The sequence below is a fragment of the Quercus robur genome, chromosome 10 (genome assembly GCF_932294415.1).
Source record: "Quercus robur chromosome 10, dhQueRobu3.1, whole genome shotgun sequence".
Classification (NCBI taxonomy): domain Eukaryota; kingdom Viridiplantae; phylum Streptophyta; class Magnoliopsida; order Fagales; family Fagaceae; genus Quercus; species Quercus robur.
In genome coordinates, this window is record NC_065543.1 from 33,640,049 (window position 1) to 33,664,737 (window position 24,689).

The 24,689-nt window shown below is 38.7% G+C and overlaps 1 protein-coding gene and 1 long non-coding RNA gene across 2 annotated transcripts; both read left to right on the plus strand.

Annotated features, from left to right (window-relative positions):
• Nucleotides 1-13,461: 13,461 nt before the first annotated feature.
• LOC126703364 (transcription factor BEE 1) lies at nt 13,462-15,378 on the plus strand. Its single transcript, XM_050402323.1, has 6 exons — nt 13,462-13,986; nt 14,101-14,220; nt 14,368-14,433; nt 14,568-14,636; nt 14,734-14,811; nt 15,091-15,378. Exons 1-6 carry the CDS (start codon nt 13,594-13,596, stop codon nt 15,184-15,186), a joined length of 822 nt encoding a protein of 273 aa, XP_050258280.1. The 5' UTR covers nt 13,462-13,593; the 3' UTR covers nt 15,187-15,378.
• Nucleotides 15,379-23,862: 8,484 nt separating this feature from the next.
• Nucleotides 23,863-24,456, plus strand: LOC126702164 (uncharacterized). The gene is made up of 2 exons (XR_007647669.1): nt 23,863-23,915; nt 24,036-24,456. It is a non-coding gene; the product is annotated as an uncharacterized LOC126702164 (long non-coding RNA).
• Nucleotides 24,457-24,689: the final 233 nt, after the last annotated feature.

Genomic DNA, 24,689 nt, shown 5'->3' on the forward strand with positions numbered 1-24,689 from the left:
TAGGCTAACAGAATTTAAAATCATGAATTCTACCATGATTTCATCCTAGACTCACAATTTTAAAATGATTTCAATCTTAACTGTGAGTTGAAGTTGTGGTAATTTTAGGAGAAATCAATGGAAAGTAGGATATTTGAAGTAGTCTTAGAGGCATGAACCAGTTGTTTACCTTAAGATGCTATTTGCCTCCATTTGATTAAGTTTCTGAAACAATCCCAATTAAACCTAAATTCTACTAGTAACAATTTTGGAGAATACTTTAAATTTCTCTCTGCAAAAACTAAAAAAGCTTTGAAAGTCTTTCAAAATAGATAAATAAATAAATATGGATTACTATTAATAAACAATGATAAGTTGCCTTATAAAAGCACACTTATAAGGTCATTCTTGGTGATACAAGCCCACTAAAATGTTGTGTTGGCTGTTACTAGCTATTAGATACTAAATCAATCTCTTTTCCATTGGGTTTTTTTTTTTTTTTTTTTTTTTGGCAAAATTTTGTAAAAAGCCAACTATTTTGCTCGAGCTAGTTTAACCTTTACTCGATTGAGCTTTAGTATCTCACTCGAGCAACCCTCGTGCACAGGGAGTCTTCACTCAAGCCCACCTATATAGACTCGTACTTGCCTATACTCCCCCATATCTCTCTCGAGCAAGCTCAAGTTGAATGCCATTTTAAGCCCTTTGTATGATATTTTGGGAATGTATGTATTTTTAGACCCCAAAATTACTAGTTAACCAATTGTTCAAGTTATTTATTGATCAAATTATAGACAACTTTTGGCTATGCAATCAATACCGATATTATGTAATCAACAGTAAGTGCAACGGAAATAAACAATTCACCTTATGGTAATCTAGGAGACACTAATGAAACAACCATTCCAATGTAAAAACCATTGGGAGAGCTTGACCTTACAAATAAACCCCAAGGCAAAAATAAATTCATCAATTGAATCAAAGTTTATACAACATAGAATTACCCAATCCTAAATGCTACAACTTAGTACTTTCTGATGTTACCCAACGCAGCTCTAAATCCACGGATACTCTAATTATGGAGTTTGTTCCATGCAAACCTCCATCCACAACTCCAAGTATGCACTTGAAGATTCTAATCCAACACTTGATCTTTTGGAATAAATAGTAACTTCAACACCATTGGATCTTGAGTTTCTTCAAGAAATATCACTAGTTAAAGCTTTGAGAGGGCTTGAGGTACACAAACCATAAATACAAGATAAGCAACTATTCTCCCATTGTAATCGTGTCCTATAAGCTCTCCTTTATATACAATGGCACAAAACCCTAGAAGCTTGGAAGATGGGCAAAACTTGAATTTTGCAATCTGAAATGCGATGTTCAATTGATCAATCGACTAGCTATTGAAAAGTTGTTGAAATTATAGTGTGCACCCCCAGTATATGGTTAACGGACTCGACCTATACTTGGGCTCACAACCTATTTATATTGTGGGTTTTGGGTTTCCTATTATGAGTAGTCCTTTGCTCGGAAACTCAATTGCACACTCTTATTCTTACAAACCCTCCTCTTTTTCCTCACAAAGTTGCTCCCTTTTCCCTTGATATAGTTAATCTTTTCTCTCTCTGTTTTCTTTCCAGAATTGCCAACTTCCTCTTCTCACTCTATCCTCCTATTTATAGCTTGAGATAAATGGAGGTGTTATGATTACTTCCTGATCTCACTTGTGTGAATAGAGGTCCAATTCCATCAGTTCTAAGTGGATGTTCTGTTGGGAACAATGGTAATGGCATTGGAACTAGTTCCTGCCTCCAAAAGGCTGTTCGGCAGCGATATTCCCCAAGGCAATACCGGGATACTAAGACCTTGTATCCCTGAGCATCCACACTCCCAACCAAGTTAAAGTTGATTAGGGGGGGCTCACTTTTGACGCTCAAGATAGAATGATCTCATTGCGGTTTTTGGGCTTGAATTGGGCCTCAAGGTGTGTTTGAGCCAAGGTTATAGGTCAACAGGGACAGAGTCATATATTGTATTACAAGGCTAGGGCCCAAGGCCCAACGGGCCTGGGACCCTACCCCATGCGGCACCACAAGGCTAGGGTCCTTGGAACAATGGGCCTAGGGCCCTGTCCTATACAATAGCCCCCCCTTAATTCGTTATTAGATCCCGGGAACGAATCAAGGATCACAAGCGCTAAGGGCCTCTTGGGAAGATCAGGCGTCAGTTATTGAACGGATAGGATGGTCATTAATGCGCTTTCAAAAGGGGCGTTATGCCAGGCTGTCAGGACTACTCGCCATTATAACCTGACGGTTCGCGAACCGAGGCTACGCGTGAAGGGGTTACAAAAAGGATTCAGAAAGGTTTTCCCGCCTCCCTACTCCATTAAATGCTCCCATCCTATAAATAGTCCATATTCCTTCCTTAGATCAATTTTTGCTTCCTAACTCTCTAAATTTCTCTCTGCCGAGCATTCTTCTCCTGTGCATAAATTCTTCAATCAAGATCACCTATTCCTAGAGCCCACAGTAAGTTTCTCTACTCCTTCCTCTTATTTCAATTTTTTTTTTTCCTTCGCTTTAGAGTTTAAGAATGGGATTTTCCCATCTTTTGTCTACTGAGGCATCTTTAGCTAACTTTAGAGAGGTTTTCAACATTCCTAGGGATGTGGATGTGGTTTATTGTCATGAAGGCGACATCGCACTCCATCGACCTCCATCGACCTTCTGGGTCCAACATTGTGTTTTTTCCTTTGATGACTATCCTAAAGGGAGGGGTTAGGTTTCCTATGGACCCTCTTTTACTCAGCACCCTTAGGTTTTATGGTTTGTGTCCTGATCAACTTCCCCCTAATTTTTACTGAGTTGTGAGTTGCGTCAGTAGATTAAATAGGATATATGAGATTATAGTTAAATCACCATGACATAAACTTCATGTACAGTTTGTGTGGCAATCTTAAGTCTAATTATTACTTAAAGGTTAGGGATGTACGGGTGTAGCTCATTTCATGCCTTCTCGATTCTAACAGAAACTCAGCGAGGGAATACATTTGGGTGAGCGGCAACTGGCTTGCCAACGAGCTCCCCTGCCCACTTTAATTCTTTTAATCATGTTTTACTCGTGATTGTTTTGCTTAAATAGACACTAACCAGTTTTTGTATTATTTTAGTGCAGACGGCAGAAGGTACAGACTAGAGATCAAAGTAGTGCATGTGAAGGACTTGAACTTCGTGCTTCGGTCTGAGATATTCGTGAACTATGACGGGCAACTCCAAGTGTCACACCTTATAGGCTGCGCTCCTATCTACACAACTTGGTAGCCTTTCAAGCAAGCTTTACTGGTGAATAGCCCCTTGTTGTCGTACATAGACGTATGGCATGCCAACTTTCTTCCCCCCCAGTTAACTGTTGCCGAAGCTGAGGAATTCGGCCCCCGTTTTACTAGTGCGAAGTCTCTTGTACCGATAAGGGACACCTCGGCTGATCTTGTATCCCAAAGTTGCAGAGTTCATGTACCTGTTGGAGAGCCCGAAGCCCCAGTTCAAGTAGCCGAGCCAGCAGTAGATGGGTCGGTTAATTCCTCGGAAGTGGAGGCCAGTCAAGGCAACGAGATGGTGACCAAGCGTACAATGACCATTGACCGGTTTTTGCCCGGTACCCGCCTTATAGTTCAACCTCAACAGCCCTAAGGTAGGGATCAGACTCCCCTTCCTCCTGCTGACCGTACCAGAAAAAGGCAGTGCGTTGTCGACCAACCACCCAGGGTTCCAAGTGATGCTCCCTTAAGGACCCCTCCTCAGGTATCTGGCGGGATCACGATCCGGGAGCCGACTGGTGGTTTTCGACCCACTGCCCTGGTCAGGACCAATGTGGCATCCTTTTCTCGGCTCGAGGAGGGTTGGCAGACCACCTTCAGACTCGGTAACGAGCCTCTACCGGTGTTTGTCAATGTAAGGACTTGGGCGCAGGGCGAAGAGGAGCAGGTTGCCCAGAGCTTAGTGCAGGGCCTCTTATTGCCCGAGGATGTTCACTTCATCTCAGGCGGGACTAAAGAATTGCTGGCTAAGCGACTCTAGTGGCATACAATAGCGGTAACTTTCTATCCCATCCTTTTCCATTTGTTTTAATGCATATGTATTCTCTTTGCCTTCATACTTGTTATTGTTGTGTCATTAGGCCGCGCAGCTGACTTACGTCATTGACGAAAGGTTAAAGGAGACTGCTGAGGATGTTGAACAAGAGAAGGCCCTAAAAGGCGTTGCAGTGGCAACGGCGAAGGAGAAGGGCAAAGTTGCTAAGGCCGCTAAGAAGAAAGCACAGTCTGCCAAGAAGGCCCGGTTGGTGGCGGAGAAAAAGTTGACCGAGATGGAGGTTAAGTTAGGGGGCACGGAGCTCAAACTGGCAAAGGCAGAAAGCCTAAACTTGGCCAAAGCTGACGAGATCACTAACCTTAAAGCGGCCCTTAAAGCCTGTAAGGAAAAGTGGTACAATAAAGGCTTTGCGGATGCTGAAAACTCTGTGGAGCCCATTGTCCATCAAGCTCGACATCATGGGTTTGGGGAAGGGTGGCTGGCAGCCCTGCAGGCAATGAGAGTGGTAGAAGATTCCCCATCGAGGAACCCAGAGCAAATTCCATACCCGGCTTCTCCTCCCCCCGTTCAGAGTCAAGCTGGTGCTGCTAATGAAGAGGACACCCCTAACATGAGGAAGCTGGTGCGTACGATTGACATCCACGTGGAGATGGTTGATCTCAAGGTCACCAACAACTTCAACGCCGCCAAGGATGTACAAGCCCAGCCACTTCTCGCCGATTAGCTAACTAAGGATGCATCAGAACGACCAGCCGAGGACTCAGTTCAACTCCTGCCCACTGATCCTTCGATTTGATACTTAAATCTTAGCTTGCCTTTGTTTTTTACCTGTGTTTAATTTTTCCTTTCATTTGTTTGGTTTGCCTACAGTCACTGAGTTATGGTGACAGAACAATGGTTTAACTTTTATTTCTGTTTGCTTTATTTGATTAGCGACCAAACAATTACTTTAGCTATGTTTATAAATGATCATCACATTGTCACTAAGTTATTTTTTCTACCGTGCCTCGTCTTTTCATTCCTAATGACTGGGTAGCCTAATTAAGGCTTGTCTCTGACCGGTGATAAAGACCACTCTTACTCGTCTTCGAATAGATATGCTATATCTTTATCTATTTGGTGGCCAGGACCGAACTGAAAGGGGTTTGCTGTGTCTAGGAAAAATTAGCACCAAGCTCGCGCCCACTCGGCAATAAAGATTGAATTTGACGCATGCTTGTATATGTAATGAAAATGAATGTCAGGCTTCCGTTCTTAAGGAAGCTAGGTGTTAGGTTCCCATCTATTAGGTGATTGGGCCTAGCTAAGAACACGATTTTTGTCACTAGGTAAATTTACTATAAGGTTTCCACTTGCCCGAGGAACAGGTTTTTGTCCTTAGCATAATTTGACGTAAGGATTCCACCTACTCAGTGATTAGGATCGAACCGAGAGCAGGTTTCAACCCTTAGAATAGTTTGATGTAAGGTTTCCACCTACTTGGTGATTAGGATCGAACCGGGAGCATGTTTCAGCCTTTAGCACAACTTGAGATTTAATTTCCTTCGCGTTTGCTAACCGAGGTTAATAAATTAACAATGATAGAACCATAAGTACAAATATACATGCGTAGATAAACATCTCCTTCATATTACTTAATATTATACACATATAACGTTATACTCAACCCATACTTTTGCACACTGATAATCAGTGGTAAAACTTCTTCAAATTGTGAGTATTCCATGGCTAGGGAAGTGGCCTTTCGTCCAAGTTTTCCAAATAGTATGCTTCCACGCTAGCAATGGCGGTAACTCTATAAGGCCCCTCTCAGGTCAGTGCTAACTTTCCAACATTGACATCTCGTGTGTTCCCTACTACCTTCTGAAGTACCAAATCACCGGCACTAAACTCCCTTCTCCTGACGTCCCTATTGTATCTCCGGGCAAGTTTTTGCTGATATTTTGCCAGCCATATGCTTACTGATTCTCGGCGTTCCTCCAACAAGTTCAACTGTCTCACCATTAATTCTGAATTCTTGGCAGGGGTGAATCCTGAAACCTGGGCACTACACAAATTTACCTTGGTTAGTATGACTGCTTCCGCTCCATATGTTAGAGAAAACGGATTTTCTCTCGTGGATCTCTTCGACGTTGTCCGGTATGCCCACAGAACATTAGGTAACTCCTCAGCCCACCTACCTTTAGCACCCTCTAATCTTTTCTTCAACCTATTCACAATGGCTTTGTTGGTGGCCTTAGCTTGGTCGTTACTCTGCGGATATGCCAGGGTAGAGTACCTATTCCTGATGTCGAGGTTGCCACAAAACTCGCGGAAAGCTTTGTTGTCAAACTGCAACCCGTTATCTGACACTAGATACTCTGGTACCCTAAACCTCGCTACTATGTTTCTCCATACAAACTTCTTAACATCCACATCTCGGATGTTTGCTAACACCTTTGCCTCTGCCCACTTGGTGAAATAGTCCACGGCTACTAAAACAAACCTTCGGTTTGAGGTAGCTCGAGGGAATGGACCGACAATATCTAGCCCCCACTACGCAAAGGGCCATGGGCTACTGATAGGATTTAGGCTTCCTGTCGGCTGGTGGATCATTAAGGCGTGCTTCTGGCATTGGTCACACTTCCGTGCATACTCGATTGCATCATTCTACATTCACGGCCACCAAAATCCCTGAGTCATTGCTTTGTAAGCTAATGAACATCCCCCCACATGACTGCTGCACACCCTCTCATGAAGTTCGGTTAGGAGTTCTTCAATCTTGCTGGGGTGCAAACATTGTAGGTAAGGCCCCTCAAAAGACCTTCGGTACAACTTACGATCAACTGACAATTAATACCAAGTAGCTACCCGGCGTACCTTTTCTGCTTCCTTTTCATTAGCTGGCACTCGGTCCTCGACTAAAAAGACAATGATCGGATCCATCCAATATGGTTCAGCCATTGTTATCAATGAAAAACCTACCCCTGCATTAATACTCGGTTCTGCTACTAACTCCACTTTGATTAACCGAGGTACCTCCTTAGTTAATGATGATGCCACTGTGGCCAAAGAGTCAGCATGCCGATTCTGTCCCCTAGCTACTTGAACCACTCTCACACTCAGAAAGCGGTCCATAGTTTGCTTTACCCACCGCAAGTACTCCATAATCTGGGGATCCTTGGCCTCAAAGCTTCCCTGCACCTGATTAACCATTAATCGAGAATCTAAGTAGACCTCTACCTCCCTAGTACCTAGGTTCGAAACTACTCTTAATCCAGCAAGCAGGGCTTCATACTCGGCTTCGTTGTTAAAAACCCCAAAGCCTAGCCGAAAAGAATGTTCTAGTTTTATTCCTTTCGGGGTGATGATTACAATTCCAACCCCGACTCCTAAAACGCTAAACGTACCGTCCACAAATACCTTCCATGGGAGGACTTCTACATGGCAAACTATCTCCATCTCTCCTCTCAGGGAAAACTCTACGACAAAATTGACGAGAACCTGACCCTTCACCGAGCTTCTAGGTCTGTACCTGATGTCAAAAAAGCCCAGCCGAGTTCCCCACTTAGCTATTCTGCCCGTGAAATCAGATCTCTTTAACAACAACTGCAGATGATACTTGGTCAATACATAGACGATATGAGCTTGAAAATAATTGGGCAGCTTCCTAGTAGCATGGACTAGTGTTAATACTAACTTCTCCAGAGGCAAATATCTTGTCTCGGCGTTGACCAGGGTTTTGCTGACATAGTATATCAGTTGTTGTACACCTTGATCCCTCAGTAGCACGGCACTTACGGCATGCTCAGACACCGAGAGATACATAAATAAGTCTTCATCGGGTTCTGGGGTTATCAACACAGGTGCTTGTACTAAATATTCCTTTAGGTCCTAGTAAGCCTTTTCACACTCCTCATTCCAATGGAATCCCTTCCACTTTTTCAAAAGCTAGTAAAACGGATGGCACCGATCAGCAAACTTGGAAATAAACCGGTTAAAGGCAGCTAACATGCCAGTCAGTACTTGGACTTTCTTTGGATTACTCGGCGACTTGAGGTGCTTCACAGCTTTAATCTGATCAGGGTTGACTTCTATTCCTTAGTTAGTGATCAAATACCTTAGGAACTTGCCAGCCCCCACTCCGAAAGCACACTTGTCAGCATTGAAGCACAGCTTGTGTTGCCAGAGCACTTCGAACACCTCTTTAAGATCGTCAATATGCTGCACCTCCCGTTTGCTTTTGACCACCATATCATCAATGTACACCTCAATCGTACACCTAATCTTATCCCTGAACATTCTCGTCATCATCTGTTGATAAGTGGCTCTAGCATTCTTTAGCCAGAACGGCATCATGGTATAATGGTAATTGGCATCAGGGGAAATGAATGCCGTCTTCTCCTAATCCTCGGCGGCTAAGGCAATCTGATGATAACCCTAAAAAGTGTCTAGAAAGCTTATCCTCGAGTGCCCATACGTGGCATCTACCAGTTGATCGATTTTCGGCATGGGGAATAGGTCCTTTGGGTATGCTCAATTCAAGTCAGTAAAGCCAACACAAACCCTCCATTTGCCATTCTTCTTTTTTACCACCATGGTAGTCATAAGCCACTCTAGAAAGAATATCTCCTTTATTGCCCCGGCTTCCTTCAACCTTTTGACCTTTTGCCTGATAGCTTCAACGTGCTCTTTAGTTGATCTCCTCGGCTTTTGCTTCTTAGGAGGGAACAATGGGTCCACGTGGAGCTTGTGAACTATGAACTCGGGGTCCACCCCGGGCACCTTATACGGGCTCCATGCAAATACGTCCATATTCTATACAAGAAACAGCAATGAAAACTCCTATCAACATCCAGCAGCATCCTTACCTTTACCAAGTTCTCAGCACAGCTAGCCCCCATTTCCCCCTAGGCTCTTGTGATTGCTATAAGGGAACCTCCTCAGCCGATTCCTTCTCCTTGATTTCTGGGTTAACTGCGGCCACCAAGCACTGCTTGGCCACTTGCTAGTTTCCCCTCACTATAGCAATACCTTGCTTGGTGCGGAATTTGACCTTCACATGTAAGGTGGATGGAACTATCCCCCTTGCATGAATCCACGGCCTTCTTAGGATTGTCATATATGGAGAAAATGAAGCGACCGCTATAAATGTCACCATTACTTCCTTACATTCCATATTCACAAGAAGCGAAATCTACCCCTTCGAGATCACCATCCAGCCGTCAAACTCGATCAGGGGCGTATTGTACTTGGAGATATTTTCATTCTTTAGACCAAGCCCACTAAACAGGTCAGGGTACATCACTTCGGCACCACTCCCCTGATCTATCAAAACCCTCTTCACTATAAAACCATTTATCCGGGCTGTAACCACCAAAACGTCGTCATATGACTGAATCGTTCCTTCTAGATCATCGTCATTGAAAGCAATGGGCTCCCAAATGAACTTCAACTTCTTCTCGGAGTGCTGCTCACTCGAATAACCTTATGCCGGCACCACGGTCAGTACCCTTCTCCTCTTAGACATCAGGGTACCCCTTGAAGTTGCGTGGATGACATCTATCACTCCCAATGGGGGTGGGAGAGGATTACCCCGAGGTTGAGTACCCTGCCTGGCTTCCTAATTCCTTGGGTCCATCACGAACTCTTTCAAGTTCCTCGCCTTCACCAATTGCTCTAAGTGATCTTTTAACACTCTGCATTGTTTGGTGGTATGCCTCCTGTCTCTATGGTAAGTACAATACAGGTTCTAATTTCTCCTCAACGAGTCACCCCCCATTTTGTTTGGCCATCGAAAATACGGCTCATTCTTGATTCGATCCACAATCCTGTGCACCGGCTCCTTGAACGTCACATTCACTTCCCTCATCTATGCGCCCAGCTCCTGAATTCTCAAATCCTTCCAGGGCCTTGATTGAAAACCCCCTTACCGTGGATGACTTATGATTGGAGCCTTACCTTTGTTCTGTTGCCGATCATCCTTTAACCGTTTAAATTCTTCAATACACCTCATCAACTGCCTCATATCCTTGGGAGGCCTCCTTGTTAGTGACTCTCTCGCAGTTTGGAATCCTCAAGCAATCCCAGTCGAAAGGTACTCACTGCGATTTTTTCGTTGCCCCCGCCGATCTCGTTGTAAAGCTCCCAATACCGGGTAGTATAGTTGCGAAGGGTTTCCCCGGCTCCCATTTTCATTGATAGCAGCGCATCCACTAATTGCAGCACTCGGCTGCAGGTTATAAACCGGACACCAAACTCCTGAATCAGCTCGGCAAAACTGTGAATTGAGCCTTTCCTTAACCCATTGAACTATCTCAAAGCGGTGGGCTAGAAACTCGAAGGAAATATCTTACACATTATTGCATCGTTATAAGTGTGCAAAGACATCATCTGGATATAATGGCTTATGTGCTCTACTGGGTCCGTTTTCCCGTCATAAGAATTGAACGGAGGCCTTGTAAATCTACTCGGCATAGGGGTGTGCTCGGTTCGGTTTCGGTCGGTTTGTATAGGTATGGCCAACCGAAACCGAATATTTCGGTTTGTGAAATTCTCAACCGAAACCGACTGAAATGGCTGGAAAACCATCGGTTTCGGTGTATATCGGTTTCAGTCGGTTTCGGTCGGTTTTCGGTTTTCCAAAGAGAGGGTTATTGAGATTTTCAAAACCCTAAATTTAATCACATATAAAAAACAAATAGAGTAACAGAGAGAGAGCTGTTGAACAAATCAGAACGACAGAGAAAGAAAAATTTCCAACAATATTTGTTCAACAATTTACAATATTACATACAGATTCCAACAAAAAATTGAAAATATTTTGATTTAACAAAAGGGTCCAGACAGAACTTTACCATTGTTGCACCACAGCAGGAGCCTACCACCATGCTTGAGTCTACCACCATCTCTCTGTAGTGAATTGAAGAAAGAACAGAGACATGTGACTTAGAGAGAAGAGAAAGGCATGGCCATGGTCCATGGGACTCAGAGAACGAAAAGAAAAGAAAAGAATGAGGCGGCTGGACTGAGAAGGGCAGAGACCAGAGAGAAAATTGGGGAAGGAACGAAGGGTAGAGAGAAAAAATTGAAACGAGAAAGGAAGAGACAAACAGAGAAAAAATTGAGAGAAAAAAATGGGGAGAGCGGCGGCTGAAGAAAGAAAAGAGAAGCTGAAGAAAAGGGAAGATTAAACAGGGGTATTTCGGTATTTATGCTACTACTAGGGTTTTAAAAAATTAAATAGCAAAAAATACAAACGTTCCGCGCGAAGGCTCGAACCTGGGATCAGTTAGCTGAATCATAAGGAGCATACCATTAAGGCCACTGATCAGTTATGTATTAATATTACATAAATATATATATATTCGGTTTGTTCGGTTCGGTTTCGGGTGAAAAAATCCAACACCGAAACTGAAACCGAAAATTTCGGTTTTTAAAAAATGAAACCGAAACCGAACTGAACCGAAACCGAACCGAAAATTTAGCAACAGTTCGGTCGGTTTCGGTCGGTTTGTTCGGTTCGTCGGTTTTTTGCACACCCCTAACTCGGCATAAGGGCCCATTCAATGTCCCTCGAGAACGGCGATCGAGCAGCTTTGCGTAACACTCGGCTTATGGCGTCCATAGCGGCATTCCGGGGTCACCGTTCTTCCGGAGAAATCGAGTCCCAGTCTGCATACTCTCGTGAACGTTCACAGTGTCGATGGGAACCAGACTAGTGGGATCCCGTTCTATAGCTACCTCCCACACTAGCCAACCCTTCCCCACGCTCCTCATGGTCTCTTCTCCGACGCCTACCTCTTGCTTCCAGCTCTAAATCTCTTATAAACCTACGCAAACATTTAAGTTCCTCGTCCCTCTTGTCAAAGCGCTCGCGCCACGAAGTGCTTGATATTGTCCAATGTGTTTGTTACGACTCTTCTCCAAGGTCGGACTGCTTTTCCTCCTGCTCATACTCCCTGTCTTCACGCCTCTTTTGCCTTCTTTCCTGCCAAGTAGATCCCCCAAAACCACTTTTAGCATAACTCCCAAACCAACCTTCAGACATTTTCCTCGCACAAGTCCCGACAAAACCACGGCTACGTAGGAGATCCCCACAGGCGGCGCCAATTGTGCGCCTCCAGTATATGGTTAATGGACTCGACCTATACTTGGGCTCGCAACCTATTTATATTGTGGGATTTGGGTTTCCTACTATGGGTAGTCATTTGCTCGGAGACCCAATTGCACACTCTTATTCTTACAAACCCCCCCTCTTTTTCCTTACAGAGTTGCTCCCTTTTCCCTTGATATAGTTACTCTTTTCTCTCTCTGTTTTCTCTCCAAAATTGCCAACCTCCTCTTCTCACTCTATCCTTCTATTTATAGCTTGAGATAAGTGGAGTTGTTATGATTACTTCTTGATCTCACTCATGTGAATAAAGGTCCAATTCCATCAGTTCTAAATGGATGTTCTGTTGGGAATAGTGGTAATGGCATTGGAACTAGTTCCTGCCTCCAAAAGGCTGTTCAACAGCAATATTACCCAAGGCAATACCGGGATACCGAGACCTTGTATCCCCAAGCAGCCACACTCCCGACCAAGTTAAAGTGGGAGGGACTCGCTTTTGACGCTTAAGACAAAATGGTCTCATTGCGGTTTTTGGGCTCGGATTGGGCCTCAAGGTGTGTCCGAGCCAAGGTCATAGGTCAACAGGGACAAGATCATATATTGTATCACAAGGCTAGGGCCCAAGGTCCAACGGGCCTGGGCCCTGCCCCGTGCGTATAGAATCTTGAATTTGAATTGAGAAAACTGGATAGCTATCTTGACTTTAAAAATACACTTTTAAAAAACTAATACAATACATATTTAGTTCACGATTTACCAACCTAAAATCTAAACTCAATAGGGAACATTATTTCTCAACCAACACTTTCAAAGCATTGTGACTTCACTCTAGTGGGCCTAAAGCTCCCTTGATCGAGCCACCAAAATTCATTTTTTTAATCTTAATTCATTCTTTGTTCTTCTACATGAAAGTAGAATTACTCACATGTTACAACCTATATGTATATGTACATTTATACATCAATAAGTGTTGTAATTTTCAAATAAATTTTAACATAATATAACATATATAAGATACAATTTTTTGCCAAATGACTCATAAATCTAGCTCCCTCTCCCACTATTTTCTTCCACCATTTTCTATTCTTACTTTTCCTTCCTACCAAACACTAGGAGCCACAAGCTTATCTTTATTTTATTTTAGTTTTGGTCAAGTGCCAGCAGCTTACCAGTTAGCATGGCCCATTTTATTATTGGATATATTTCCTGAAGGTGGCACCCACAGGAAAACACAACCACAGAAGCTTATTGCCACATGTTCTCCCTAAAATGCATCTCTTTTTCATTCTTTTATGTGAAAGCAAAATATTGAGGTTTCACACACACTTGAATCTTAATCCCACACTATAAGTAGCTGTCTCACACCAGCTTCATTATCTAAAAACCAAGTTAAGCCTCATAAGAAACCCTGTCTTTCAAAATTCCATGGCCGAATTCATAGCAGATATGCAAGGCTTTAGACCCTCATTTCCTGTCTTAGATATTGATCAAAACATGGATATAATAAACCAATATGCAGGGCTAAACCCAAGTGTCCTGGAGACTTCAAACTTGGATTTCCAATGCTACAATCCTTTCTCCAATGGTAATGCCTTTAGCCACCAAGCGCCAGAATTCACAGCAAACTTAGCAAAAACTATTCCAGCAACTTTCCATGAGTTTAATCAGAATGTGATGCCTGCTGCTCAGCACATAAATGTTGCAGCTGCTGGAAATGAGTTCCATGAAAGTCAGAAGAGAAAAGCAATGGACATGTCTGAGAGCAGCTCTGGAACGTCAAGTCCCCTAGTTTCAGAGGATGTGATTAAGAAGAAGAAAGTAAGAATAATGCTTCCTTATTATATTCTTAGACTTGGGAGAATATTTATTTAAGTTAATAAGTTTTGAATTGGTCTTTGGCTTCATGAATTATTTGGTTTTGTATGTTTGCAGAATTCAAGAAGAGGGAAGAGAGTGAAAAGCAATGAGAAGGAACTAGAGAATCCAAAGGAAGTGGTCCATGTTAGAGCCAGAAGAGGCCAAGCTACTGATAGTCACAGTCTAGCAGAAAGGGTAATTCCAAAAACTTACTTCAACCCAAAATAATTAAGCTCTTGATCACAAAGATGTTCACTACAAAACCAATTTAGTTAAATTGTATTTTTTCTAAACTATATATTACAAGTATTATGAGGTTGATGTCTATGTTATTTCAATCAGGTTAGAAGAGGAAAGATCAATGAAAGACTCAAATGCTTGCAAGACATTGTCCCCGGATGCTATAAGGTAAGAAAATTTTCTTTTAAAAGATTTTTTTTTTTTTGGTTATTGAAAAAAAAAAAAAGAATAATTAAAATTTCTCTTTGGGTTAAAAATAAAATTGGACTATCTATATTCTAAAATGGATTATGAAATTACAGAGCATGGGAATGGCAGTAATGCTGGACGAGATAATTAATTATGTTCAGTCCTTACAAAACCAAGTCGAGGTGAGCCAAATTTATAATACACCACCTTTTTTTTCTTTTGAGTACAAAATAATTTTTTTAAACACTAACATTTACATTTCTTTGGATTTGAGTGCAGTTCCTTTCTATGAAGCTTACAGCAGCGAGCTTATTTTACGACTTCAACTCAGAGACAGATGCTTTAGAAACAATGCAGGTGCTTCCTCTAAAATTGTATAGCTCATTTTCTGCTTTCAATTTCTAAATGGCAAATCGACTGCTTCATCTAGCCTTTGTTTACTTTGTATGGTTAAAATAAACTATCTGTTGAAGAATAATAAGTGACATACGCATAAAATCTAGCTATATTTGACATGCCCAAATGCTTAACTGCATGTAGTTTGTGTACTATTTTTAATTGTAGTTTGCATGTTAGAATTGGGTATGTGATTGATGAGTGATATGAATGATTTTTTTTTTTTTTTTTTTGTTACAGAGGACTAAGGCAAATGAAGCCAAAGAGTTGGAGAGATTGATGAGAGAAGGCTATGGAGGACTTGATTCATTTCACTCAAATTGGTCGCCGCTTTGACTTCAGAATTGGATGTTACCCCTTGTCATGCAACATTAAGATGCTTCATTTCCCAATAGTTTCCTCTATATGAAAATATATTTGTTCCCACTTCAGCTATACAAGCAGAAGTTTATATTCATACTTGTACAAGTCCTCACACATTGGGAAATTCAACTAAGATTAATATAAGGCTTATAATTATTATTTTTATCCTAAACTATTGTTGAATTCCTTCAGTTTGAAAGTATGTTGAGCATCATTGCCAATCCAAAAATAATTATGTCTGTAGTGCCATATGATCCAAAGCACCATTAGACATTAATCAACTTGATTGGACTTGAATGTGGTGTGGTGTGTTGTGTTTGCGCTCATAATTACACATTGATTGCAAGAGAACCAAAGTGAATTGACTTTAAGAAACTGAGGATGCTTTATTTATATTGCTGACAAGAGCTTTGAGCACAACTTGTATTTGAGCCTGATAAGACTAATTTAGAAGATGCCTCACTTGTATCCAAACAAAAAAAAAAAAGAAAAAAAAAAAAAGAAGAAGATGCCTCACTTACAACTTACAAGTAACAAATCTAAAACCAAAACGTTTACAAGTAACAAACCTAAAACCAAAACGTTGCAGTCTGTTTCCCACTACCTTAGTTATTATTCATGAATTCTTCATGGTTCAAAATTTTAACTTTTTAAAAAATTTTAATTTTGAAATGGATATGCTCCATTTAAATATTACAAATCTAAACCTATATTCAGGTCACATCATTTAAATTATTAAATAACGTGACACATTGTATACCATCATATATAAGAAATAAAATATTAATAGTAAAATAAATTCTGTCAATATCAAATGAATACAAAGAAAAATTTATTCGTCATTCTTGCATTTTGAGCCTTTAAACTTCAAAAATACACTTGTTTATACACTTATTTATGTAAAAGATTTTGTTATTGATATAACTTGGACAAGGGGCAAGTTCATAAAATGATTATTTATGTCATGAATCTTGATGGGGATTGATTCAATACCATACATCATTGATTCATTCTTATCCATTAAGGAACTAGAATTTTCACTTCCCTTGATGAGGCAAATCTAGAAGACAATCTTTCAAAGTGTAATTAGAATGGGCGTAAATTCCAATTGCTACCTACCATTGATACCACAACAACCTGCTGCCATCACTAGTTGTTTAGTATCCCATGTCGTGTAGGGTAAGGCCTATGGCTATGCAAAATTATTAGCCACAACTTTGTATAAAATAACACTTTGTCGGCAAATGGTAATCCATTTTGGCACTAGTATAATAAAAAGTGCATGACCCATGAGACTAGATAGGGATACTCTTAAAGACTCACATCAAGGGGCAACAAGTTTTTATACTATGACTAGTCACTTTGGCGAATCCAAGTGAACAAAAAGCATATGGATCCCACAAAATAGATGAATACATAAAATCTCATGGATGTTGCCAATTCCTGAACTGAATGATTGGAGGGAAGAAATTATAGGAAAGAGTGTATTATTATTATTATGAGTATTAGGTTGGTCTTTTTAATATATAAATTGAAAGAGAATAGGTAGATGCATTGCATCCATGAAATTGGGAGGGAGAGGAGAACAGACTGAATGGGCCATAGCATGCCCAAAAGAGAATGGGCAATGTGGGTTCTCCAACTTCACTAAATGATAAGAGCTTTGTGAACCTTTCAAGCCACTTTTGTTTCTCCTCCCCACTCAATCTTACTTCTTTGACCCCCTTTTGACTAAGTCTTTGCTTGTCTCTTGGAGTATGCATGAACAAGTAAGGGGAAGAGGTCTCAAAAGGGTCCCATAGTAACTAAATGGATAGTGTCATATTTCCAATTTAGATTGAGGGTCACATATTAGGTGGAGCTGGTGAACAGGACCAGTGAAATTATATGGGCAAGTTCAAGGACCCTAGTACAGTGGGTTCATCATCAAGCTTCTGAAGTGGAAAAAAAAGAGGTTGTTAGCTGGTCACCAATCTTAATTTATACCATCACTACAGCAAAAAAAATATAAAGGAGATCTTCTAATATATATGCATGTATGTAATATTAAAGAAATTCATACACCAAGCACTTTTTTTTTTTAATAATTACTTTTGAGAAGTGAACACCAAGCTCAACTGAAAAGTTGATTAGACTTTTGTACTTCATGATTCATTCGACCCGATTTGATCACAAGTGTGTGTATGATTTTTTTTTTTTTTTTTAATTCAAATAATAAGAAAAAAGATAACCCAAAAAAAAAAAAAAAAATTAGAGAGAATAGTTTAAGAAAAGCACTACATCCAAAATAAAAAAAGGCTCTCTCAGCTGAAATTAGGTAAACTGTTTTGTTTATACAGTCAAGGTAAATCTGTAAGGCTATGAGCCTATCACAGCAAAGACTATAGGCTATAGCCTTTGAAAAAGTAACTTAGAAACTTTTGATGGGTCAAGTTAACTGAACTGAACATAAAATCTACTCTACTTTAAGGTCATGGCATGCAAACCTTTTTAGGTCGACATGCTGAGTTTCGATTACTCCTAAAATCTTTAAAGAAAAGAGTGGGAAAGTCATCCAAACCTGAGGTGGCAATACTTTATCCACCAGTGAGAAACCGAAAACTAGGTGAGTAGTTTAAGACTTTAGAGGATCTCATTGGACGACCGGTCATAAATTTAGCAGTAGATTTAGTAAAAGTTACAAAAAGTCAAACATATTGTTGATTTTTGTGTGTAAAGTGTAAACGGAAATCGAATTTTAAATCTTTAATTCAAGAGACAAAAAACTTTAACATTAAACTAATTGAAATCTACTCAAATCAATGAGTTTTAATATTTGAGGTGAGCTCTTTATATATATGATTTTATAATTAGTTTGTACCTTTTATAAAGTTCAATAATGTTAAGAAATTTCTTAAAATTCTTAGTTGTGAATAAAACTATGGTGTAGCAGCGATAGCTAGTACATGGGAATCCCAATATATTTCCTGTGTCTTACTCAGGAATGAAGTGCTGAAGAAAACTTCAAACTTGTTAAGGCTGTTTAACAGTCGTCTCTACATCTTCAAAATTCGTCACAATAACATTGTTCCTAGTGAGCAATGGGGAAAAGTGATAGACGTATTTGTAACCTCAGATTCGGTGCTAGTTGGCTGGCTCGCAAAGCAACCTGCAATAATACAAAAGAGAATAAATTAACATTAACATCAACATCAACTATCGCCATACTATTTTTTACATGACCCCACTTGTGAATCTGTTACGTAAAGGTTTCTGCTAAAGCTGCCACCAAGTCGATTGTACAAAACTCAGAGACGGCAGAACATATATATTGCAAGATAATGTACACTTTTGCAGGCAAGATGCAGCAATGTTTATATCAATGTCATCCAAAGAAACAACGAAGAATTATTCTATTCTAGAGAACTAGCATTGGGTGTAACTTCTCTTAGGCTGTGTTTGTTTTGGGGGAAAATCATTTTTGGAAATGCTTTTCTGTATTTGCGGGTGTTTGGTTGTGCATGGAAAATGCATTTTTCGGAAATGCTTTTCAGTTGGCCTGTCAATGGGTGTAAATTGATTTCTGTTTTTATTTTACCTTCGAATACCCATTTTCCGGAAAACAGAGAAAGAGCTGAGTGAGAGGGAGATGCGCCCGCGCGCAGAGAGAGAGAGAGAGAGAGAGAGAGAGAGAGAGAGAGAGAGAACCCAGAAACCCCGGAAGAGCCCGACTCAGATCGTCGTCCCCTACCGCGTCGCACCCCAAAACCAATCGTCCTCGACCCAGATTGTCGTCCCCGATCGCAATCTCGCCTTCACGCCGATCGCGATTACAGCACCGATTGGCTTCGCGCGAGCTCGCCTCTCGTCGAACCCAGTCACGACCAGATTATGAATTTTTTTTTTTGGGTTTTATTTGTGTTTCTGAATTGAGGAATGAAATTATATATTTGTTTGGCAACTGAGAAAATGTGAGTAATAAGTAGAAAATGTGTTTTCTATGGTATTTTCAACAACACAACCAAACACCAGAAAATATTTTTCACAACATTTTCTGAAATGCAACCAAACACTTAAAAATATTTTCCTTTTTGGAAAATATTTTACATGAAACAAACACACTCTTAATTGCTATTTTACAACTCAAGATAGCAAAAATTCACTCCGTTCAGGTTTGTAAACTTAAAAAAATTTGCAACCTATGAATAGTCAAAGCATTCTCATAAAAAGTTTTAAAATTTTTAGCATTTAGCATCTAAAAAACTAACTTTATAGTTTTTAACACATCACTTTACAATACATCTAACATCGAAACTTCTATTTTTTTTACCATTATAGTATCTCCAGCAGATTCTTCAAATTTTTGTACTGCTTGAAGAATAAACAATGACTTTTTTCTTTTAACTACCAACTTTTTCAAATATACTTTCCAACAGATTCTCTATCCTATTCTCTATCTCATTTAAATATTATTTCTTTTATCATTCTTTATTCTTTTTTTATCATCATTTATTCTTCCTATATTCATTCCCAACAATTATATTTTTCAATGAAAAGTATTATATTCACAATATTTTTCGCAATACTTTCACAAGAATCACATTAAAATCTTATGTGGAAAGTTATTACTAGTTCTAATTTAAACCCACCGCTGAAATTATTTTTTTACTCACCAATATTAACTAATAACAATCTATTACTTAAAATTTATTATGAAAATATTGTAGTAACATTTCTCAATTACGATTTTTTATTTTTTATATTATTTTTCCTTTCATTCAATTCATTCTCATCCATACGTTTTCATTTCTTTTTTTCTTTTTCTTTTTTCTTGTTTTTCTCCTCCACACACATGTCCAGCATATCTCTACCCACCCCACCCTTTCTTTTATTTTCTTTTTCTCCCTCAGATTCAAGAACATTCCAGCAGCTCTCTCTTTTTTTCTCCAACTTTATCTCTCTCTTTTTTTTTTTTTTTTGAGAAGCAACAGAGAGAATGAGAGAAAAAAAATAAGCAACAGAGATGAGAGAAAAAAAAAAGAAAAAGAAAAGAGGCAACGGAGATTAGAGAAAAAAAAAAAAAAAAAAAAAAAAAAAAACGGAGATGAGTCAAAAAAAAAAGAAGCAACCGAGATGAGAGAAAAAAAGAAGCAACGAAGAGAATGAGAGAAAAAAAAATCCGGAGGAGAGAGAAAGAATTGATATAATAGTAGCTAGTATAATTTTTTAATCAAAAAAATTCAATTGCCAATGTACAGTAGCTCATCAGATTTGATTAGCTACTGTTCATGAACTAAAAAAAATTCAGGGTTTAGAGAATCTATTGGAGACATTTTTTGGGTCTCATTCTCTATTATAGAGATTATTTTACTTTTAGCTACACCATTGGAGATGCTCTTAGGGTATATTTGAATACCGCTTATTTTGTTGAAAACTGAAAACTGAAAACTTATTGCTAAAAACAATAAAAAAAAATAAATAAATTTTGGGTTACTGTTCACTCCGCCAAACACTGTTCATTTGTCTTAATACACTGTTCATGTCCCATAAATAGTGCAAGAGGCGCTGGTCAAAAAAAAAAAAAAAAAAAGTGAAAACGCTAAACATGGACGCTGGACGTGGGATCCAAACGGGAACTTCATTTAAATATTCTTTCTTTATTATTTTTTTTATTCATTTTTTATTCTTCCTCCCCCCCCCCCCCCCCCCCCTCTCTCTCTCTCTCATTTTTTAAGCACCACTAACCACATCCACAGCCACAAAATCATAATATTAATTCACAACAGAGACAACGAACCCATCAAATCACAAAATCAGATCACCCCGCCGAAATCAAACCACAAAACCCACCAAAATCAAATCACACCTACCAAAATCAAATCCCAAAATCAGCCACACTTGCCAAACCACCATTACCTAGACCCACGAAATCAACCCAGAGCCACACTCATCGAACCACCGTAGCCACACTCGTTAAAACCCAGCTAAAATCAATTCACAACAGAGACCCATGAACCCACCAAATCACAAAATCAGATCAACTCGTCGAAATCAAACCACATGGATGATCCACCACCACCTGCGAAATCAACTCGTCCTAGGAGAAAGATCAATAGTCAAAGAAAGAGAGTGAGAGTCAGATAGAAAGAGAGAGGAGGCACGGAGATAGATGAAGAGGTAGAGTGAAAGAGAGAGAGAGAGAGAGAGAAGAGAAGAGAAGAGGCACGGCAAAAGAGAGAAAGAGTGATAAAAAAAGAAAAATAATAAAAAAAAATAGTAGCAACTTGCTATAGTAAGGTGTTAGTAGTAGCACCTTACTGTAGCAAATTGCTAAAACTTTTTAGTTTTGGCATCTTTGATGTAGAGCATGTTTTAAGGTTTTAAGCTATAAAATAGCATTTTAGCATTTTTCACATCTTTGATGTGAATGCTCTAAAGTTGCATATATGCAACCTTACTATTCATAAGTTGTAAAGAAAAAAAATAATTTTTAATCTTGTGGTTGTGTGGGAAGAGAAAAAGATAGTGGGTGGAAAGAGGGAGATAAAAATACTTTTTATTATTTTATTAGGTAGTTTATATTATTTTATTGAGTTGTATATAAAAATAAAAACTAGAATATAGGGTGAGTTTTAAAATGAGTTGGTAAAATAAATAAAATAATGTTTGAGGATGCAAAAAAAAAAAATATATATATATATATATATTTGCATCCTCGAATGCTAGTGCTCTAATAAGCTGTTCTGGAACTTTAATTTCCAATTTCTTACATCAATTATGAATGATTTTGTTGGCTGAAAAGAATGTGGGACTTAGGGCTGTCCATAGACCGCATAACCTGACCCACCAGTTGAGTCAAACCAACCGGGCAATTAGGGCTGTCCATGAGTAGATCCTGGTCAAGTTTGTGCCCAACCCAGAAGTCTAGAACTGACCCCATCACTTCGGGTCTCATTCTTTGTTTATTATTGTCTTCATATAAAGAGAGAGAGTGAGAGAATTTGGTGAGACAAGAGGTCAAAGAAAAATGTAAAATAATAATATACGAAGTTACAGTAACTGTGTATATTTACACCGTTATTATAGAAATTTTACAAATTTACACATATTTAGCTTGACTGATGAGGATGATTTTGGGACTTAAACTTGTAAAATTTAACACTTTTTTTAATCTATTTTTTAATGCAAATGCTCTAATATTTCATGTCATGTTATTGAGACAGTAGAGTAGACCCCTTTGTTCAGTATGGTGGATCATCAGACCATAACTCAAAAAGCCCATGTGTATAGCAAAGCCCAGGTCATTACTCCTTTGTCTAACTGAATTGGTTTAGATAGGCCCAGAATCGCCCATCTTTTATATAGGCTTGGTTTTTTTAAAACCAATTGGGTATCGAACTAATTTCGATTTTCGATACTAATAAAAACCACACGAGCATTGGAAATTGGAATAAGTCCATGGAATGACACCAAATGTATTATTGGTAACGGATTCAGAGTTCGTTTTTCGTTGTTTTTTTTTTCTTTTTTTCATTAGAAGCTACATTAATGATTTTAAATAAATATTAGTATAAATCTAAAGGTATATCTATTGTCAAATCACCTAAACTTTTAAATGGTGTAATAATATTATATACACAATTAGATCCAAGAAATAAATTTTAACTATACAATGAACTCAATTTTAATTAATTGGGGAGGAACGCAACACCCGTAACCTTTAAAGATAAAAAAAGTCCTTAAACCTTTAGATCTCTTAAAGTCTTTTCTATTTGAGACTTTGTTTCAGTGGGCTCAATTATGAGGATTTACGTTGTATATCTCCACTTCTGATTTTCTACAATATGCTAGTTTTAGTTCTTGAGTTATATGTATTTGGTTCATATTTAGAGTGTTCATCATAGTGACCACTATGTTCTTCTATTTCAATAAAATTTCTATTACCTAACAAAAAAATAAAAAAGCAACAGGGAAGATCATGTTCCAAATGAGAATAACTCGTATTAGAGTAACCTAAAGAAAACCGTACATGGTACACATTCATCTTTAGCGCATTCTTGTTTAGTCAAAACAATCAGCACAAGTGGTAGAGCCAAGAATATGCGGCTGGAGGAGCTAAATAGATAATGTGATGATTAAGTTTTTATTTTTATTTTATATCACCTTCCTATTACATATTTTAGAATAAAAATAAATACTATAAATACAATTCACAATGCAAATGAAATATTTATAGTCAAATATTTGGGTTACAAAGATTATATCTATTATACTGGACAAATTTGTGTCAAATGATGTCTTCAATCTATCTCTTGCTAGATAAGTATAAAATCAATAATAATACAAAATATAAGTATTTCATCTTGAATTGTAGTCTGCAATCTTTAAGAGTATTAAACTCATTAAGAGTATGTTTGGTTGGAAGTGAAATAAGGTAGATGAAAAATAAAAGGAAGAAAATAGGAGTGGGTATTGTTTGGTAAAAAAAAAAAAAAAAAAGAGAATAAATTTTTTAATAGAGCTTAGGTATTTTCCACTCGAGCCCACGAAAAAAACCATCTGGCAGAAAAAACAAGCGTGAAAATACATGTCGGTACGGAAAGACAAAAGTGTCCCCAACTTTTTAATGCTTACCAACCTCCCAATTGCTTCCCACTACTTACCACAGAGCTCTCATTACTCATCATTCTCCTTCTTTGTTCTTGCCTCTTCACAACTCAATGGTAAAAATTCAACTTCTCTCTCTCTCTCTCGCTGTAAATTAATCTTTTTTTTTCTTCTCCAACCAAGAATCTCAGGTATGGCTGACCCTTTTTTTTTTGTTTTTTTGTTTTTTTTTTCAGTCGAGAATTTCAAGTATGACTTTTGACCCTTTTTTTCCCCTTTCATGTTATCACTCTCTCTGTTTCTATTGTTAAACCCTTTTTTTTTTCTTTTCCAGCCGAGAAGCTAAAGTCGGTATGTCTCTAGACTCTAATCTTGTTTTTTTCCTTCTTGTCCTCTCTCCTTCTCTCTATCTCTCTATTTTTTTTCCTTGTTGTATTTCTTCTTTTTCCTAGAGTTTTTTTTTTTTTTTTTTTGGTATCTAAACTCTGTGCTCTTTTTATTTTTCATTGAAAATGCAGATAGAAGACTTAGAATCAAGTTGCACAACATCTATATGTTTTCTTCGTGTTCATTTTACCTAATTTTTGCTTGCTCATATCATTTGTGTTTTTTATTTCTATTTTATTCCTATTTTTTCACACTTAGACCCTTTGGTAATTTGTTATTTTCTTTTTATTTCTTGTTTTTTGCAAACCCCATATGGATTTATTGAATCTAAGCATATACAAAAATTGGATTTTGTGTGTGAAAGAAACAACGTGGATTGTTTGAGGTTCATGTGCTTTAATGCAGTTGGTTTTTGTTATCCAGAAATAGTTGTGATTGTTAGAACCTATGGTGTAAGGTTTTGATTTATTAGTGGTTGGGTTTCGTGTGTGAAAGAGACCATG

Bases quoted from the DNA above. Each gene is read 5' to 3' on its own strand.
- LOC126703364 (XM_050402323.1), top strand. From the start codon at position 13,594: ATGGCCGAATTCATAGCAGATATGCAAGGCTTTAGACCCTCATTTCCT. The intron at 14,221-14,367 runs GTAATTCCAAAA...TATTTCAATCAG, and splicing joins GTCACAGTCTAGCAGAAAGG to GTTAGAAGAGGAAAGATCAA. The intron at 14,434-14,567 runs GTAAGAAAATTT...ATGAAATTACAG, and splicing joins TTGTCCCCGGATGCTATAAG to AGCATGGGAATGGCAGTAAT.